Source organism: Vanellus vanellus (assembly GCF_965231255.1).
Source record: "Vanellus vanellus genome assembly, chromosome: 1".
NCBI classification, from domain to species: Eukaryota; Metazoa; Chordata; class Aves; order Charadriiformes; family Charadriidae; genus Vanellus; species Vanellus vanellus.
This window is the reverse complement of record NC_138905.1, coordinates 15,555,008-15,575,174: the sequence shown is the minus strand read 5'-3', so window position 1 is coordinate 15,575,174 and position 20,167 is coordinate 15,555,008. Positions and strand designations below refer to the sequence as shown.

The window sequence follows — 20,167 nt, the reverse complement described above, 5'->3', positions numbered from 1 at the left end:
GAAATCGGGAGCAGGGGACATTACAGTGGGAGTCTGCTACAGGCCACCCAACCAAGAAGACCGAGTGGATGAAGCCCTCTATAGACAGCTAGGGGCGGCATTACGTTCATAGACCCTGGTTCTCATGGGTGACTTCAGCCACCCCGACATCTGTTGGAAGGGTAGCACAGCCAGGCACAGGCAATCCAGGAGGTTCTTGGATTGCATTGAGGACAACTTCTTTCTCCGAGTGGTTGAGGAGCCAACAAGGAGAGGAGCTATGGTGGACCTTGTTCTTCCCAACAGGGAGGGGCTGGTAGACAGTGTCAAACTCAAGGGTAGCCTGGGCTGTAGTGACCATGAAATGGTGGAGTTTGAGATCCTCGAGGCAGTGAGGAAGGTGCGCAGCAGGCTGACCACCCTTGACTTTGGTAGAGCTGACTTTGGCCTCTTGAAGAATCTGCTTGGTGTGGTGCCATGGGATGAAGCGCTGGAGGGAAGAGGGGCTCAAGAAAGTTGGTTAATATTCAAGGCCCACCTCCTCCAAGCTCAGGAGCCATGCATCCCTATAAAGAGGAAGGCAGGCAGAAAAGCCAGGAGGCCTGCATGGATGAACAAGGAGCTCCTGGACATGACCAAAAGGAAAAAGGAGGCCTATAGGGAGTGGAAACAGGGGCCAGTAGCCTGGGAGGAATACAGAGGAATCGTTTGAGCAGCCAGGGATCGGGTTAGACAAGCTAAAGCCCAGATAGAACTAAATCTGGCCAGGGACATTAAGGCAAACAAAAAATCCTTCTATAAGTATGTCAGCGAGAAAAGAAAGACTAAGGAAACTGTGGTCCCTCTCCAGAAGGAAATGCAAGAAGTGGTTACCCGGGACAGAGACAGAGCTGAGGTACTCAATGACTTTTTTGCCTCAGTCTTCACTGGCAAGGACTGCAGCCACACCGCCCATGACGCTGAATGCAAAGACGAGGATTGGGAAAATGGAGAACCCCCCACTGTAGGTGAAGATGAAGTGTGAGACCACCTGAGGAATCTGAAGGTGCACATGTCCATGGGACCTGATGAGATACATCCGCGGGTCCTGAGGGAACTGGCAGATCAAGTCGCTAAGCCACTAGCCATCATATTTGAGAAGTTGTGGCAGTCTGGCACGGTTCCTGCCGACTGGAAAAGGGGAAACATAAATCCTATTTCCAAAAAGGGAAACAAGGAAGACCCAGGGAACTACAGGCCAGTCAGTCTCACCTCTGTGCCTGGCAAGATCATGGAACAGATCCTCCTGGAAACTCTGCTAAGGCACGTAGAAAAAAAGGAGGTGATTGGTGACAACCAACACTGCTTCACCAAGGGCAAGTCATGCCTGACAAATTTGGTGGCCTTCTAGGAAAGGGTTACAGCGGCAGTGGACAAGGGAAGACCAACTGATGTCATCTACCTGGACTTGTGCAAAGCTTTTGACACTGTCCCACACAATATCCTGGCCTTTAAATTGAAGAGACATGGAATCAATAAATGGACCACTTGGTGGATAAAGAACTGACTGGATGGTCACAGTCAAAGAGTTGTGGTCAACGGCTCAATGTCCAAGTGGAGAGCAGTGACGAGAGGAGTTCCTCACGGGTTGGTACTGGGACCTGTACTGTTCAATGTCTTTGTCGGAGACATGGACAGTAGAGTTGCATGCACCCTCAGCAAGTTTGCTGACGGTACCAAGCTCTTTAGTGAGGCAGACACGCTGGAGGGGAGGGATGCCATCCAGAGGGACCTAGACAGGCTGGAGAGGTGGACCCAAGCCAACCTTATGCAGTTCAACAAGGCCAAGTGCAAGGTCTTACATCTGGGTCGGGGCAATCCTAAGCACAAATACAGGCTCGGCAGGGAATGGCTGGAGGAATTCCTGAGGAGAAGGACCTGGGGGTACGGATTGACAAGAAGCTCAACATGAGCCAGCAATGTGCGATGGCAGCCCAGGCCAACCATATCCTGGGCTGCATCAGAAGTGTGGCCAGCAGGTCAAAGGAGGTGATTCTGCCCCTCTACTCCACTCTCGTGAGACCCCACCTGGAGTACTGCATCCGGCTCTGGAGTCCCCAACATAAGAAGGACATGGACCTGCTGGAGCGTGTCCAGAGGAGAGCCATGAGGATGATCCGAGGGCTGGAGCACCTCTCCTGTGAGGAGAGGCTGAAAGAGTTGGGGCTGTTCAGCCTGGAGAAGAGGAGGCTCCAGGGGAGACCTTACAGTGGCCTTCCAGTACCTAAAGGGGGCCTACAGGAGAGCTGGGGAAGGACTTTTTCCTAGGGCATGTAGTGATAGGACGAGGGGGAATGGCTTTAAACTGGAAGAGGGCAGGTTCAGATTGAACATTAGGAAGAAGTTTTTCACTGTGAGGGTGGTAACACACTGGCACAGGTTGCCCAGAGAGGTTGTTGAGGCCCCATCCCTGGAGGTGTTCAGGGCCAGGTCGGATGGGGCCTTGGGCAACCTGGTTTGGTGGGAGGTATCCCTGCCTATGGCAGGGCGGTTGGAACTCGATGATCTTCAAGGTCCTTTTCAACCTAAACCATTCTGTGATTCTATGAAATTTGGCTAAAGGTTTTCCCAGTAGGTGATGAAGGAATGCAGGGTTTGACTCCTCCTTTGTCCACTGTCCTGTGCTGTTGGATTGTGTGGAAATTAGTAACAGCCCTCCAAGGACCCATACTGTTACAGTAAATGGGGATAAGGTTTGTTCCTTGTAATAGTGCGGGGAGGCTATTTCTGTTTAATGGGGTTGGTGAAAAGGTCTCTGAAGTGGTCTCTGTCCATGAATCTTGATGGCTTTTTATCGCTTTATGAGGCTGGAGTGTACCTCTAATGCATAAGATAAGGCAGTGCATTTTTGCTTCTCTACCTCCTTTATCTTCTGTCTGTTCAAGGCATATCACTGCTGAAGCCAGGTGTGTGACAGAGCATTGTGAGTGTCTCTGAAAAGCTGTGTCTTGAACTCTAGGAAACCTCTTGTTCCAACAACCCTACAAGTAGGTAAATCATGGAGTATGAGGAAGCACAGCAGACTTGAAGAAAAGCTGAAAAAATGTGGATTCTAAACACATGAAAAATCAGTCTTTAAACAGAACTGTTTTGCTGATTTTTTTTTTTTTTTTTTTTAACTGTTGCAGAGCTAGCACAACACTGTAATACTGGGTGAAATAATTTAATAGCTGCTTTACTACACCCAAATCCTCATAATGGAATCTCCCTTCCAGCATTATACTTTCTAAGCAAAGTTGACGGGCATTAGGCTGCAGCATAAGAAGCGTTCAGTGGTCCACTCGTGTCCATGAGCTATTAGGTGGATGAGATTAATCTGGGAAGCTGGGTGCTGGTGAAAGCATCACTTCTGGGACCAGGTCATGTCAGCAAACATTGCTGACCTTTCACACATTCATGCTGAGAGCCTGAGACAGTCACTGAGCAGACCCATTTTCAGCAATTTGCTTTAATCTCAGTGCAGTTTTCTTTGTGCATGTTCCTAGGATGTTCTTAGCTCCCCCATAAAAATGGCTGAGCCTTCCGTATCCTAACCTCAGTCAGGTGTCAACAGCAATGAAGCTGCAGTGTACCCACTGCAAGGAAACCATGCTCAAGGAGCTGCGTTGGGAAGTGGGCTCTACTTCCATGGTCAAATGGCTCTAAAACATTCTTATTTTTTTGGTCAGTGTAGCACATCTTAAGATCTGAATCAGCCTGCTGATTCTTGATTACACACAGTGGTCTCCCTTTAAAACAAAAGACTTCTCAAGCCTCAGAAATGCTACCTTGTGGTATTTGAGTTAACCCCTGAAGTATTAATCAAGTACTAGTAAGTCATTGCTGCTGCCAAGTAGTGGGAAGTGAGGTAACGTTGTGAAGAAGAGTGAACCGGGAAGATCCTTGTAGTAGTCAAATACTTAAGATTAAAATTAGGAAAAATGGTTATCTTACTGTATTTTGAGTAGTCCATTCCCCAAAAGCCACCTTTTTCTCCTGTCCAGGAAACAAATAAACAGTTCCAAAGACAACTGAAGCTTTTCCAAGTCTCTGTTTGAGAATGTGAAAATGAAATTGTTGCATAACTTTTTGTTTGTTAAATACTGAGAATTGCATAGGTGCTAGTCAGAATATGACTTGTGCAGTATTAATTGTTGCAGAAATTGAAATAGAACAATAACGTGATTGAACTAATAAACTGCTTTATTTTTTCATTAAAAGACCCCCATTAATAGCTTTTATCATATTAGTGTGTATGCCTTTGAGTGACAATATTAAACTGATGATTTGTATTGTGAATAAGAACTGTGCAGCATAACAAGTGCAGAAGATAATTTTTTTTTTTGCAGATACAAGTAACACATGTCTTCCATTGCTTTTTCATTTATTTCTTTTGCTGTTTAGGTACTACTAGATAGGCAGGTTTCTTTAGACTGGCTCTGTGCATTTTTTGAAAGTGTCATAGAATCATAGAATGGTTTGGGTTGGAAGGGACCTTAAAGATTATCTAGTTCCAACACCCCATCCAGCCTGGCTTTGAACACCTCCAAGGATGGGGCATCCACAACCTCTGGGGAACCTGTTCCAGTGCCTCACCCTCCTGACAGTAAAGAATTTCTTCCTAATATATAATCTAAATCTATTCTCTTTCAGTTTAAAACTGTTACCCCTTATCCTATCTCTACACTCCCTGATAAAGAGTCCCTCCCCATATTTCCTGTAGGCCCCCTTTAAGTACTGGAAGGCCACTGTAAGGTCTCCCTGGAGCCTTCTCTTCTTCAGGCTGGATAACCCCAACTCCCCCAGCCTTTCTTCACAGGAGAGGTGCTCCAGCCCTCTGATCATCTTTGTGGCCCTCCTCTGGACTGACTCCAACAGGTCCATGTCTTTCCTGTGTTGGGGGCCCCAGAGCTGGACTCATTACTCCAGGTGTGGTCTCACCAGAGCAGAGTAGAGGGGCAGAATCACCTCCCTTGACTTGCTGGCAATGCTTCTTTTGATGCATCCCAGGATATGGTTGACTTTCTGGGTCATGTCGAGCTTCTCATCAACCAACAGAGTCTTCAGAACTGAAATATCCTGGTATTTCAAAGAGGAGACACTTACAGTTTCTTTTGCTCGTTCTTTACTTGGTAAAAGCTCCTCAAGTTTCTTAAGGCCTTTTTTGCCTGACATAGCAACAACAAAAAAAATATTCATTTTTCTCTTATCTAATGGCAGCAAATCTCATGAGTGTGTCTTGGTAGCGGAGTTTGCTCCTTTATAAGGTGATTGCTTTAACTGTAGAGCTTTATTTTGAGGCTTTAAATTGTGGTTGATCCTGTACTTGTGACAAACAGTAACTTTGTTAGTAGTACCCCTGGAAGAAGGAGGGAGTGAGAAGGAAAGGAATACCTTTGTATGTGGTGTGTACATATGCTTTAGGATGTTCATATTGAAGATTTGATGGACACTTTAGTGGCACACAGACAGACTTGTACTGGCTTGAGCCCTTCATGACCATGTTCTTCTCTAAGTGTTGTGTCTTTCGGAGGTAAGAACACTCCCTGAGGTGTGCAGCAGGCTTTTGGCATGGACTCTGCCAGTCTAGCAAAATTGCTGTTATCTCCTGGAATAGGGAAGAGACTACTATACCAGTACGGAGTGTTGCATTGCCAGATTAGTTTGTCTATTCTTAATATGCTTAACCATAAGAGCATATTCCTATCCTGGAAAATGTTGGTGGTGTGCATGTAAGTGTACTATATAAATCTCAGTGTAAGAGCTGATGATGTATGTATGCTTTTTCAGACATTAAAAATATTTGACTGATTGTACTTGCAAGGATAATTATTCCCTTGAGAGCAGAATTCTTAAAACATGAGAGCTTTTTTCTGGAGTTGTACGTTAGTGGAACTAAAGACTACTCTTCACTCTGCAGGAAATATTATCACCTGTTTTAACTGTTTTGTGTAAGTGGCCTTGGGGTAGTTTTTGTGTGTTTGGACTTTGGTTAAAAAGTTTCTCATTCATATTTCTGTATCCTGTTATCCATTAATGAACTTTTTCTCATATATTTTTCTTTGGCATAAAGGCCTCTAACTGAAAAAAGCGCAGCTGAGCACTTTAGGTGGTACCTCAATCTGCACACCAACGAGAAAGAGAACGAAATCCATTTCATTTGGAATTGTGTGAAGGAAAAAGATGATCTTATTGAAAGTCTGTCTGAAAGTGACTTCTAGGAGAGACGAGGTACATAAGAGACAATATTCCCGAAGAGAAGTGCTGTTATATGTGTAGGAGGTAATACAGAAAAAGCACAGAGAATTGGCATAAGAATTATTTCTGTCCTTTTAGACAATATGTTTAGACAATACATTTTCATTTAATATCCAGGTGTTGATTAAGAACAAGCAGACACCTTCCACCTTGGGTGAGAAGAGAATTCTTAAATTAAAAGATGCTTTTGTTGAAGGGGGGAGTGAAGTAACAAAACAGAAGTGCCTTTGGCAATGGGCTTGGGGATTGGAAAAAGCCAGGCAGTTATTGGGAAAAACAAAACAGAAATTTATATACGTGGCTGCATAGGAAGTCCTCTTTAATTTCTTCAGTCAGCTTTTGAATGCTGCAGATTGTTTCACTTGTAAAGCGCATATGTGTTGTAAATGTCATGACTAACTGTTTCAGAGGGTGTTTCTGATTGCTTTGATATGCAAAGTATTTGGATATTTACTTACATGACCCAGAAACTACAGTTGGCCATAGAGCAGGTAGACAGCAAATTCTCTCATAGTATCTTATGATGTCATTTGCTAAAGATTAGCTCTATTTCCATTATAGTGTACCAGTGATATCCTGGATCTGGCTGTGATTATTTTTGTTGGCAAACTTTTTCTTAACAAATTTAAGTGCACAGTGGTCACCAAATATTTAATGGACAGTACTAATCATTAGCAATTTGCTTTAAAGTAGCAACCTAGTAGTGAAAGATGATATACACCAGGCTTACACTTTTACTGGACGTAGCATCTTTTTCTTAGGTCTACTGAAATGACAGGGGTTTTCCTTATTTGTCATAGAGAAATAGTAACTTGACTGTAAAACTGTCTGGAACACTTTGAGAGAGGAGGAACTAGATTTGCATTTTCTGTGAGTTTTCTGATGGCTGAGTTTTGGAGTATAAAGAACTACTGACTTTACTGCTGTCAGAGTATCCATTGCTGCTGAGGAAAGGCACCCATAGCAACACTTGATGAAATGGGAACAGCACATGAGTCCACACTTCCTGTACATGGACGAGCGAAAAGATACTCAGCATTTTGTAAAATGACATAGATGAGATTAGGTATTTTATGTTTCTCAGTGTTTTTTGCTCATTTACTCGTCATTTTCCCTGCTAGAAAAATTAGAAGAATGTACTCATTAGTCAGTCTGAGAAATATTTTCCTGATGATGCTATCTTTATTATTAAACTTTTATTATAATAACAATTACAATCATTTTATTAGAGAGCTGGGCTAGAAGTGAAAATTTCATTTTTATGTGACCTTTTTTAACCCTTAATAACTTATGTTCTTACTCAAAAAAGTGGGATTTCTGTATAGAATGCATAACAGAAGTTTTATTTGAAAATGTCAACAAAGAAGAATATTTGTGCCACTTGGATGTGAAAATGCTCCTTTAAACATTATTAAGACTTCTTTAATAAGTCTTTGTGATAGCATCCCAATTGTTACACACTGCTTCTAAAACATACTGAAAGTTATCTTATTCATTTCTTGTTCTATAGCCATAGTGAGGTCCCAGCCAAAATGAAGGGCCCTATTGTGGCTGCAGTGTATGGACAAATAGTAAGAGAACACTGAAAGGCTGCAATCTAAACAGGCAGGGCAGACAAAGAGCATATTATGCTGATTTTTAGAGATGGGATACTGAGGCACAGAAAAATCTAATCAGGGTCATGCAAGAATGTTGTTCAGGAGCCAGGAATTAAGCCAGCTCTCCTTCAGTGCAGTTGTACTGCCTTAAACCAGAGTCACTCTTCTGCAGAAGACAATACAACTTTGCAGGCTAGCGTGTGAGTGCCAGTGTGTCTTGCTGAGTGTTTATGAAGAAAACACCAGTTGGAGGATTAAAGTCTGTTTCATGGCAGTCTGCACAGAAAAAACAGGAGTGAAGGGTTTTTTTCAGCCGTGGGATTTTTCTCCTGAGGACTATTTGACTGCATAGATAACATATTTTTGTTAGCGTGCATTGACAAGAAAATGAAAGAAGAAAACCTGCAATCATTGTAGTGTTTCATTACTAGCACTCCAAATGATGGACTTAATAAAGTGTTACAAATTAATTATATTTAAAAGATTCCTGTGGTTTTTTTTCTCCCCATTCAGTAGTCCACATACAGTATGGCTGTATTCAACATTTCTTTAAAAAAAAAGTCAATACAGATCAGAGAAGTTATTTTCCTATCAAACTTTATTTTTCAGATCACTTAATATTTGATCACCTAATAATATAAGATCATTGAAACTATGGTTTTAGCAAATGGAGAAAAATAAGAAAAAAAAAACCAAACACTTTAGTACTGACCCTGGCCCGCTGTAAAGATGATCTGTAGTACAGATGTACTGTTGTGTAGTGTACAGATGGGTTGTTAATTTATTTTGATTTCAAGTATGTATTTTTACGTGCACAACAGAAAACTTCAAGTCTTTGCACTAAGTCCACATAGAAACCCTACTGGTTTGAAATTGAGTAATAGCATACCTACATTGTTAGTAAATACATATTGATTATAGTGAACTCTTAATATTATTGTGCTGGGATACAGAAGACAAACTGACAATAGTTGATGCTATCTTCTCACTTCTTCAGCCAGCCACAATCAGAAGTGACATTTATGGTGAACTAAAATAAATTTCTCTGGTCACTCTGGCTGTTCATCAGCTATTCTAATAACCTCACAAGAGCTCATTTTGTTCTCTGAGGTAGTCAGCTAGCAATTGTCGACTGAATATGAACATTAAAAAATATTTGCAAGATTTTCTTTGGAGTAGAGAAAGACCTGCATTTTCTCCAGAATGAAAATTCTTGCGTTTTGATTTCTTTTAAAAAGTCTTAATTGGTATCCTATAAGGAGGACGTCTCGTGTACCTGGAACAGGTTCTTGGAGTAGGTGTTGCTGCTGGTCCCACTGCAGTAGTACATGTCACTCTCATATGTGAGACCAAGTATTTTTAACTGAGTCAGGTTCTTCCAGCAGTCTTGGAAAGCTGAAGTCTTCCGTATAAAAAGTCAGGAGGGGGTGATAGTAGTTGCAGCTCTCCCCCAGCTTCATGTCATGATGGCAAGATTGTACTTGGCGAAGGACAGCAATACCAAGCTATTGCCCTCTGGCAGTCATTGGCTGTTGTAATGCCAAAGGTTAAAGCTGAGAAGAGGTCCCAGGTACCCTCTGTATAGCCTGAGTATTTCTGTAGCTTAGAAAAATAAGAAATACTGAGGAAAAAATTAAAAAGACCACATATATTTCAACCAGCATTTGATACCTCCAGATCTTCACCTTCTACTTCTGTAGGACCAGTATGTTAATGTTATTTCCTTGCCTCTTTAGTGTATTTGGCTAGACATCAGAAAGCTTAACCATCTTGTGGCAGAAAATCAAAATCTGAAATGCTGTGTATTTCTGCAAGTTAACTTGCAGATCTGGTATCTCTTCCTGTGTCAAGATGTGCTCTCCCAGCAGAGAAGCTGGCAGAGTCCGCCTGCTGTAGAAGTCTCTGAGAAAGAAAGTGGGTATGTGGTGCAACCCTCTAACTGTTGCTGAAGGTCAAGCATCTAATTCAGGAGAGCCATACATCAATCTGAGCTGAAATTCCGTCCCATCATCCATGAAGGATACTACTTGTGCAGACAAGTCTCATTTGCAGTGAGTCTTCTCTTGATACATGCTCAAGGAAGAAAGAATTGTTCTGTTGCTATATAGTGGTTCATGGAGACTCTCTAGTCAAGGCGCATGACGCTCACTTTGAATTATGAGGGAAATGAAGATAATTTCCCTCTATTCCTCCACTTATGCCTGCCTGTGGGAAGTTGAGAGATCAGAGGTTTAATGCAGAGACTGATAATCCTCCTGCATGTTCTCTATCCTTTGTATGCACACCTGTGTGCAGCCACACTCATTCTCCAAGTTTTTTGATTGTGATATATGTGAGCATCCAAGAGAAATCCACTGTTTCTGCAGGGTAAGAAAGTCTCCTGATCAGAACTTCTTTGCCACGCTCTCCATACTCAGGAGTCTGGGGACAGTTATAGTATATGTTCTACAAATGGGATGTCACCTCTGCTTCTGGACACAGAGTGCGTAGTCTGGATCCTTATAAATAATGTGTCTTTTAATGTTTCCTTGCCCTCAGTAATTTAATTTTTGCTGTCATTTAATAATACTGTTGCTGTCCTGAAGATTGCCAGATATAAGCAAGATGAAATTTGTGGCTGGAGGTGATACCTTTAATTAGACTAACTGTAGCTGGTAAGGAAAATAGAGACATTTTGGGGCAGACATCTCCTTAAAGCCCAAAAGCCAGATCTAACTGTTTGGCTGTTGGTCTAATTGAAGATTCTGTCTACATTTACATGACTCTTCTAGTGTGCTTTTAAACACATGAAAGGCAATTTCTTCCTTGTATTTTGCTCACCTTGATTTTTGAGACAAGTTATTTAACTGATGTGTGGAAGGTTTGGGATTTTTTTTTCTTTCATTTCTGTCTTTGGACCTTAATATGCTTAACTGTATCTCTTTTGCAATGTAACAGGATTTTCTTCTGGGTATTGACTTTGTGCAATTTTACCATAGTAGAATTTTAAGCAGTTGCTCTAGTTCCTGGAATATGTTGTTGTACGTAAAATGGGAGGCAGCTCAAAATCCAGGTTCAGAAGGAGGATGCTCCTTGAGATAATTTCCCTGAGATGTAATCTAGTTGTGAAAGAGAAATGTAAGAACAGTTATAACTTTGTATGCCATCGTTTGATGTTACCAGAGTTGTTACAATTCCCTCATGTTCATATGTTATGATTACGCTTACCTAGTTACAACTAAATATTGTGTAATTGAGTGATGTCCATTTCAATTGCAAGCATGGGATGTATTGCCTGTCACCCTGCCAAACTGTCTTTAGCCCTTGCCTTTCAGCGTTCCACTTTCCAAATTCTTCCATGCGGACTTCTGAGAGAAGGGCTGGTGCAGAGCATGGCCAAGGCCATGAACGGTCTGTCTTTGCTCTAGCTGGTCCTTCCCAGGACCATCCCCTGTCACTCCAGCCCTGGGCTGCAGTGGCCAAATGCAACTGTTCACTAAGCTATTAATATATTTTAGCAGCTTTAATGTTTGTATTTGCCCTGTAGTTTAAACTCTGATGATAAAAAATTAAAAATAAAGCATTAACTAAAATTTTCATAACCATCCAAAACGTTGTATGTGACCCTCTCTTAATGTGCGCTGTTTTCTTAGTGGTGTTACCTACAGCCTTCACATCAGAAATGAGGAGGCTCTTTAACTGAAAGACAGGCAGGAAAGCCAGTGTGTTCAGAAACTGAAAAGGTGAAAGTTACATTGTACAAAAGAATTGAAAAGTTAAATGGTGAAGTGGGAACCCAATTTTAAATATTAGTTCAGTAATCTAAAGCATTAGAAACATAAAAACTTATATAAAAGGAGATTATATTCTTCTGAATGTTTTTATACAGTACAAATTAATAAATTTGTTTACTGCTATTTTTAATTGAGAGACAAGTAACTTTATTTTTACAAAGCTGCCTTTGGAGCCAAGTGTCTCCCTTTGTAATATTACACAGATACCTGGGTGACAGATTTCAGCGTGAACTAGAGAGGCACCGCTGCTCCACAGCGGTTTTAACTGGTCTTGGTCCTGTTGGTCCTGCTTTCCAGTTCTGGACTCTGCATTTCCTTCCCCTCCCTTACACTAGCGGTAGTGTTCATCAGGCTCTGCAGTGCGACAACTCATGGAATTTAACTGTCAGAAAATCTTTTCCTGTTTTGTTTTGTCTGTCCTCATGTTACTTTGCTCCTCGTTCAGAGTTGTCTTGGATTTTACTCCTTGTGTAATCAGTTAATTGATAGTACAAGCACAAGGGAGGGGCAGGAATATGAAGCTTGGAGGCAAAAAGGACCATACCAGTGACTAACTTTGATCAGTTTAAATTCTTGTGGAACGGCAGCCTGACTTACTATTGAAACAGAAAATTGCAAAATAATGTTTGTCATCCAGTGTTACAGAAAGAAGATCCTTACAGAAGAAATTAAATGCCTTTGCAAATACGAAAAAGTAGCTGTTCACTTTACTAGTTATTTAGTGTTGGAAGCTGTACTTTATCTGAGTTGTGTACGAACAGTGAAATCAAGACTTCATAAGCAGGTGAGCTGTCTTCTGCCTACTCCAGGAGGTAAGGGACTGTGTGCATCCATGTAAGCAACTTTTAAGATGTAGGTCTTTCAAGGAGGAAAAACTTAACATTAGTTACTGTCTTATCCTCTAGATACCTTAAGATCAGAAAAGCTGAGATTTCTTGATGTTGTAGGTGTGCAGCATACTTTCTAGACCTGTGAGTTTGGGGTTTTCTCTTCCAGTATTCTTGTGATGTGTTAATTTGGTAGTAATTCTGCTCATGTATTGCCACATTATTTTAGACTGGGATGGCAAATAGCTTACATAAATTTCATAGAAGTTTTCAGAATTGTGGAAGAAAAGCTTTGTCACATTTTCCCATGTTTGTTTCTTTTCTTCTTTTCTTTTTTTTTTTTTAATGTATGGTATTTTAAGCAAAATAATAATGTCAGTGACGTGTAGCTTACTTTATAATCCCTTCCAAACAGATTGTTGTTATGAAAGGTATACAGATACTGTTAATCCACAACAGTTGTTTAGATCACCAATTTCCAATTATGAACTTTTTTTTTAAATTTTGCTACAGGGCTTTGGGAATTGAAGGCACCACTTCCATCTTCAATACAGTTTCAGAATGCCTATATAAGGCAGTGTAGTACACAATCTTTCCAAGTCACCCAGGGTAGTATTTCCTGTATAAACTATAATTAATGAAAAATTCCCAACATTCTTTAGGATTGCAGGATCCTCATGATTGCTCTAACCTGGGAGGCAGCATACCATTCGAAGTTACTGGACTGGTTTAAAGACGTCATCACCTTGACTCTTTACCACACTGCCTCTTGTTAAGTCTGTTTGCTGTTTTTTCCCTGCATTTTTTTTTCTTCATTTCATTTATTATTGCTGTTCTTGAAAAGTCCAGTATTTCTGTTTTCTTCTCATTAATCACTTGATTATTTTTTTTTAGCGTGCAGAGTCTTTGTTTCCTTGTATTAACACCCAAAGGACATCAGTCAGGACTTAATGACAATTGTGTTTGGCCCTATGTTAGTTCTGTCCTGAATATTTTCATTTTACTTGTTCCTCAATTTCATGGTTACTTCAGCCATGATCTGCATTTTTCCGTCAGAAAATAAATGAGCTTGAGCATTAGTTTGTGGTTCTGACTCTGAAGTAGCCATGATTTGAGCAGGGACTAGGAGTAAATGACGTCCAGCAATCTCTTTCAGCTTAAATTATTCTGTGATTAATAGCAACTGTGACTCGGCATTTTCAGGGGTAAAATGCAGTTTATTCTGGCTAACTAATTACTGAAGCAACTTACTGGTTTTTTGCAGTAAGGAAAGGAACTAAAGGAGAACCATACTTGGAGGAGAATAAAGCTGGTGTTAAATGGAAAGAGTGTGACATTTATTTCGAAGACAAGACTATCCTGTCTATGCAAGCCTGTTTAACTGCTGTCTGAGTAATACCCCAAAGATGTCTTTTTATTGTTTCAGTTTCTAGTTTCAATTCACCATTCAAATTGCTTAGTTTTTTAAGTAATCTCAAATGTAAAAGTAATCCAATGCACTGAAAGATTTTGGGCATTCCTCCATTTTTGAATGATGGACAGATTTGTCAATTCTGTGAAACAAGAGGGAAATATTCAGCACATTCCTAGACACAGAGTTTAAAAATCTGTATCTCCAGGAGCTGAAAAAACCGCATGGATTTGGTTTTGTCCATTGCCATTTTTGCCATTGCCTTTTTTTTTTTAGCTTTTCTTTGTTAATTTTAAACTAGCGTGTCTTGAATAGTCTTTCTCACTCCCCTCCTCACTCCCCTTTTCTTTACACACAAACATCACTAATATTTTTCAAAGCAGACTTTGTGTGTATATTTAGTGGAACAACTGATACATAAAGAATGTTTAAAGTGTGTATAATTTATAGCAAAAGATCATCATTAAAAATTCAATTTCCCATGCAATATTGTGAGGTCTTACTGTTCAACATCCTTAATTCTGCAGTGTAAGAATGTTTTAGATTATTTCTAGCTTGTGTTTTATTATACAGTTGGATGTAAATGATTATGAATTATATAATAATAGAGAAGGAACTTCATATAAATCATCTGGCTTTGACTGTTGCTAAAAATAATTCCTTTTTGTGTGTTACTGGAGAAGATAAAGTGTCATATCTGACACCTGTATTTTTGTGTTTGTACCACAATTTGCAGAAGCAATGTTTTGTTTCTATAGTATTTGTGGGTTTAATGCACATTTTACCAAGCTGATGTCTTACAAAACTGTCATATGGCTACAGCTGTCTCTTTACTTGCAAACGTTAGTAATATTAAAGCTATAAGGAGAAGTTATATTTATTTTTCCAAGCACCATAGCAAAGTATACACAAAGTGATACTTGGTTTAAGATTTTAATCTAGAAAAGTCGTATTTCCTAGAGTCAGCATTCACTGGCTCTGATTTCCACCTATCTGGCATATTTTTCACATGATATGGGACACTCTTGCATCCTGTTAGTTGAATAGCTCTTTTTCAAGCAAGGCTTTTGTCAGTGTACAGTATTGACAGACATGGCTGGCTGAAAGATTTCATTTTGAGGGGATGATGATTCAGTACTGCAAGGAGTAGGGTATGTATAGATAGTACTTCTGCAAGGCGTGTGGCTACTGGAAAATCAGTTATTTGTTCTTTCTTGCCATCAAGAGTCTACTTCGAATCTACTGAAAGCATCTCCCAGTAAAATGAGGTAACTGTGATGGGGACTGCGGGCTGCTTTTACTTAGCAGAATGGCTGGGCATCTCTTTTTGTCTCAGACTTGTAGCTATCTGTGTTTGCACAGAGGGAACAAGCAGATCACAGGCTGTGGTAGAGATCACCAGGGTGAGTCATGCAGACCTTGGTCGCTTTTTTTCCCTTTTTAGGGGAAGCCAAGTTTTGGTAGAAAATAAATATTCTTCGCAGTTGCTCTTCTGCCCCTCCCTGTTCTTTTTGTATGTTGATTATTATTTCAGTACTATTTGATAGTCACTCACCTTATTCACCAATTATTTGCTGTCTTCTCCAGTGGTCTTACCTTTTCCCATGAAGAAGTCTTTCCTGAGCTAACTTTGGAGATAGCTGTTTTCTTCTCCAAAATTAACCTTTCCTGAAAAGCTTATCACCATTGCTTCTGACTAAGCAGGCAGGGAGGTGTGATTGTTGCCTTTAGAAGATAATTTTTTATTTGGAGAGGCTGTTGTCTTTTTTGCTGCATGTACAAGGTCTAGATTGTCAAATGTCTGTGGTGGATCAGGCTGGACTTCAGTCCTGGTCACTTTAAGTACGATGTGGTAGCATTGAACTTATTCTTATTAAAAACAAGAAAACCTGTATTAAAAGATATACAGTTGTTTATATTTTCTGGTTTCTTTTTAATTTCAAACTTTCCTTACTTTCTTCATTGTAAATTCTCTGATCTGGATTGCATTTGTAATATTATCGCACCTAGTAAAGTGACTCCCCAGTGGAAACTTGTGGGGAGACAATATTAATGCTTCATACAGTTTTAATTAAAAAGTAATTTTTATATACTCTGTGTGTGCTTACAAATCATGAATCTAATCGTGAAAAGTGATTCATGCCAATCGTGTTAGTTTTGATGAACTAAAAGAGTTGAACCTGTTTGTACTTGATGAATTTTCCTCAAACTTCTGCATGGTGAGGTTTTTAAGGAATCCAATCTGAAAGATAGTGTTTAATTTAAGTTTTTTAGCTATTCTGATTCAGTAAGAACAATTTATTTGTGTAGAGTGATTCCTATTTCTGATTTCCAACCCATGGTCTTGTGTCCTTAAGACACTTGGATTAATTTAAGTGGACTTTTGGCAGGTAGCTAATAACTTCAACTTCATAGCAGGAGGCTCACATTTACAACAGATGCTTGCACCTCCACTGGGCTATTTCTAAGCATCTGCAAAATGAAAAAAACTTCTAAAGTGCTACTTCAAGATGTCACTTACTCTGCATCTGTGTATTGTTTTAATGCTGTGTTTCACACAGCAGCATTTTGGGTGTTCTACACATCTGTGCAGTTTCTTTGCCTGTCAACTTCTGCCATCTCAGTATCACAAAAACTCAAATGGTGCTATTTACCCATTAGGTGCAGTGCTGTTTGCCAGGGTTGTGCAGCGAGCTCACAGGTACCAGAACTTTTCCTTTACTGCTCCTTGACAGTATCTGGTGGAAACATAGATGATTTTGTGACCCTGTGAACTAACCTGATTTCTTATTCCATCTATGTCCTTGGATAGATTTCTCCAGTATTAATACCTTATGTGTTTTCATAGTTACTCCCTGCAGCCAGACTTCATGAAAACTAAGACTCAGACCCAGCCGGACTTCATACACCTCAGAGCTGGGCATATTTTAAAGGGTAGTATACAGAGCTGTGAAGGTTAAAGGGACTTAAGGAATTTAAAATGGAAAGAAGTTGTAACTTTTATGTTTGTAAAGGGCAAAGTCTGTATGTTTTCATAAGAAGATTGTCACTGGACCATTCAAATAACAGAAAAAAAGTGTTAAAGTTGTTGAGATGTTTTAACCATGTTTGAAATATTTTGTAACTGTAATTAAATGCATGTTTTCAAGCTGAGACTTTGGGTCAAATTACATGTGGAAGAAGTACTCCTTTCTATGGAGTTTACAGCACTGTTAGTGGAAATCTGTAGGTTCTGATCAAATATATCCTTGGCTAAGAACTGCCAATGTTAAGTGATTTTTTTAAGATCACTGACTTGTCACATTGAAACAAGAAATAAAATAAACAGGCCAGATATAGTGCCTGCTTAGGGTTTTGTTTGTTTACTTTACTAGTAGGGAGGATTTGGTTTAATCTAACTGGGCAGTTTTGGCTTCATCAGTACTAACGCTACCTACAAGAAATTACCAAAGGAGTTTATACCTCACCACTGCCATTCTTTTAAATTGGATATGTTGATTGCATTCGTCTGGCTGTAATGCATTTAAAGGCTTGCTTAGTCCAAGACTAGCACTGCGAAGGGGTCATGATTGGTTAACGTTTCAACTGGATTTCATAGCCTGGTATGAGTGGTAACATAGAGAGAGACTTTTGGTTTTCAGAGTGTGAAGGAACCATTCGCATAGTATCAGACTATGAAATAACCTGCAGGTTGGTGGTGCTGGTTTGTACCGAAGGATGCTTGAACAACTCTGTTTGTATCTACCTGTGATAACTGCCTGAATTACTGCAAGAGGGGTGCCCCTTTCCTCTGTGTTTTTTTTGGGGAATGAAGATACTTTGCACTTCATCATGCCCAAATACTGCCATCTTAAGTAGTGATGTTACTTACACAGTAGTACAGGCCAGGGCAGAATTACTTATAAAAATAGTTCTAGGGCCAAAACGTTTGCTTTGATTAAGAACTAATGAAATAAGGTACCTGCTTGAGTCACTTATTGAAAGAAATCACTATTTTTAAAGAAAAATATTACTTGTATTTATTGGAGAAGTAGGATTTGGTTGCTGATGTTTATTAATCACGGCTGCTGCTGTGCATGGTTGTCCTCACTGAGGGTCTTCACGTTTTTCCTCCAGTTTAAAGGGCGCCACATTGATATTTCAGTTGGAGTCATAAGCCACATTTGCAAGTTCTGCAATAGATTTCGGATGCTGCTGAATAACACTGGAATGCCATTTTAAATTAAGATGTCACTGCCCTGTTCTGAGAGGTAGTGCAATCTGTGCGGCCGATACTCAGCACAGGGTTACTAATGCAGCAACACCTTCATTAACAACACTGGGTGTGGTGACATGATCACACCAAAGTGCATAAAAGTGACTGGAGTTTCTGCCCTCTAAGCTGAGTTGCGGTGGGTGAGTATGTGTGCTTCTTCTTAGGTTAAAGCAATATTGAGTGAAACAAGTTACCTCACTTGTAATGTTAGAGCTCTGAGACCTTCAGTAGTAATTTAAGCCCATTTTACTCAGTGTTTGTAATGGTTTAAGAATGCATGTGTTGCATTATGTGAGAGGGACAAGTGCCTGTCATTGTCTGACTGTACCCATCTTTTGATTTTCATGAAATTCCTCATGCTGTCACTGAGAAATACCTCATTAACCAACTTTGTCTCTTCCCAGAGATTTTGCTGGGCAAACAAACAGTAGGGAGTTTGAACTAGGAGGGATGTTCACAAAGAATCAGAAATTTTATTTCATGGCATCTGGTTCAAAGCAGGGATGACATTCCTGACCGTATTTTAAGTTATAGGATCCTTGACCTTGGTTACAATAACTAGCTTTTAAGCAGGAGTTCTCTAGCAATCTGTAGTAAAACTTGGAATATTGGAACATGGAGCATAACGTGTGCGCTCTGTTTTCTGAAAGGATCTTTAGGCAGAGATTTTAAAAGACACATTCTTTTAGTGTTTCAACAGTTGACCAGTGCAGAAATGCTTATTCCACTTCTTGGCAGTGAGTGTTAAGACAAGGTGTTGCTGCCTGTGTTTTGACTCAGACTGAGGGATGAGATTGCAGCAGAACCTTTAAACCCAGAAGAGGAAAAAAAATCTCTTTAACATAGATAAGAAGCTCTTATGGAGCAATGTATACATTTGCTTTGTATAAATTAATATAACAGTAGTGGCCCTACAGTATTTTCTTTTATTTTTTCTTAATATATATTTAAAGCATAATTTCTAATTCTTGTATATATTTTTAACTTTCCCACAGATATGCACTTATTTGGCCATTATCCAGCTCATGATGATTTCTATCTTGTAGTGTGCAATATCTGCAATCAGGTAGTCAAGCCACAGGTTTTCCAGTCACACTGCGGTAAGTGAATGTTTTCTTTCCTGAATTACAGTGCCAAACTGGCGTATGGTTCTCTTAAGAATCATTGCATAAGATCATGACAGAGGCATTGCAGATATACATTTCTGGTTATCTTGTGTTCTTTCCACAGAAAATACCAGCGATGCCTGCAAAAAAGCCTTTTTCTTGCAGAGGAAGTTAAATCAGTTGTTCTAGAAGCTGGGCTTTTCCAGTTGAACTTGTTATAATAAATTAGTATATTACAACAAATAAATCCTGTTAGTTAGATACTAGCTAGGCTAAAACTATTGGATTGTCTTTTATCAAAGCTGCAAAGTGAGGGCTGTGATACTGATCTACATTAACTAGAAGTTGGCTGTTATGGATCGTTTTCTGATGGGATTTATGCATAGGTGTATATAGAGTTTATTTTCATATTTATAAGAGGGTTTAATTTTTTACGCAATTGGCATGTCAAGTCACATTTGTTAAGATTCTGTTGAAAAATGATCATTTGAGATGCTGCAGTAATGTGGAGGTATTTATTTCTCAATTAGTATGACAACAGAAAGATGACAGTTTTTATGTTGGATTATTTGTAAACAGAACTAGTTTAGTTAGAAAAAACTACTTTCAAATATTGTCTGAAAAACTTCACCCCAAGGTCTGGTTTATTTATTACTTATCCAGTGGTTTATTTGTTATTTGTCCAGTGGTTTGTTTCTGTGGTGGTTTTGGGGGGTTGGGGTTTTTTTTGTTGTTGTTTGGGGTTTTGGTTTTTTTTTGTTTGTTTGTTTGGTTGGTTTTTTTAAGGCTTGCAAAATGTGACTGGAATGGCTAGTTTTGCATTTAATCAAATTCAGTTTAATAAAAAATTAATTTGAAGGTGATTGCATAATAATGAAAGGTAGCTAGTACTGAGGATAGAATCAGTTAAAAACATCAAGAAAAAAAAAAAAGACCCAGCAA

General features: G+C 39.7%; 1 protein-coding gene across 1 annotated transcript in view; it reads left to right on the top strand.

Annotated features, from left to right (window-relative positions):
- Positions 1–19,414, top strand: part of LOC309682665 (ataxin-7-like protein 1) — a gene marked incomplete at its 3' end in the record, with an annotated part of 45,585 nt that extends 26,171 nt beyond the window's left edge. Inside the window, exons 3-4 of the mRNA XM_082496781.1 lie at positions 19,115–19,219; positions 19,350–19,414. Of these exons, the coding sequence (XP_082352907.1) occupies positions 19,115–19,219; positions 19,350–19,414 (170 nt within the window). The remainder of the gene's footprint in view (positions 1–19,114; positions 19,220–19,349) is intronic.
- Positions 19,415–20,167: the final 753 nt, after the last annotated feature.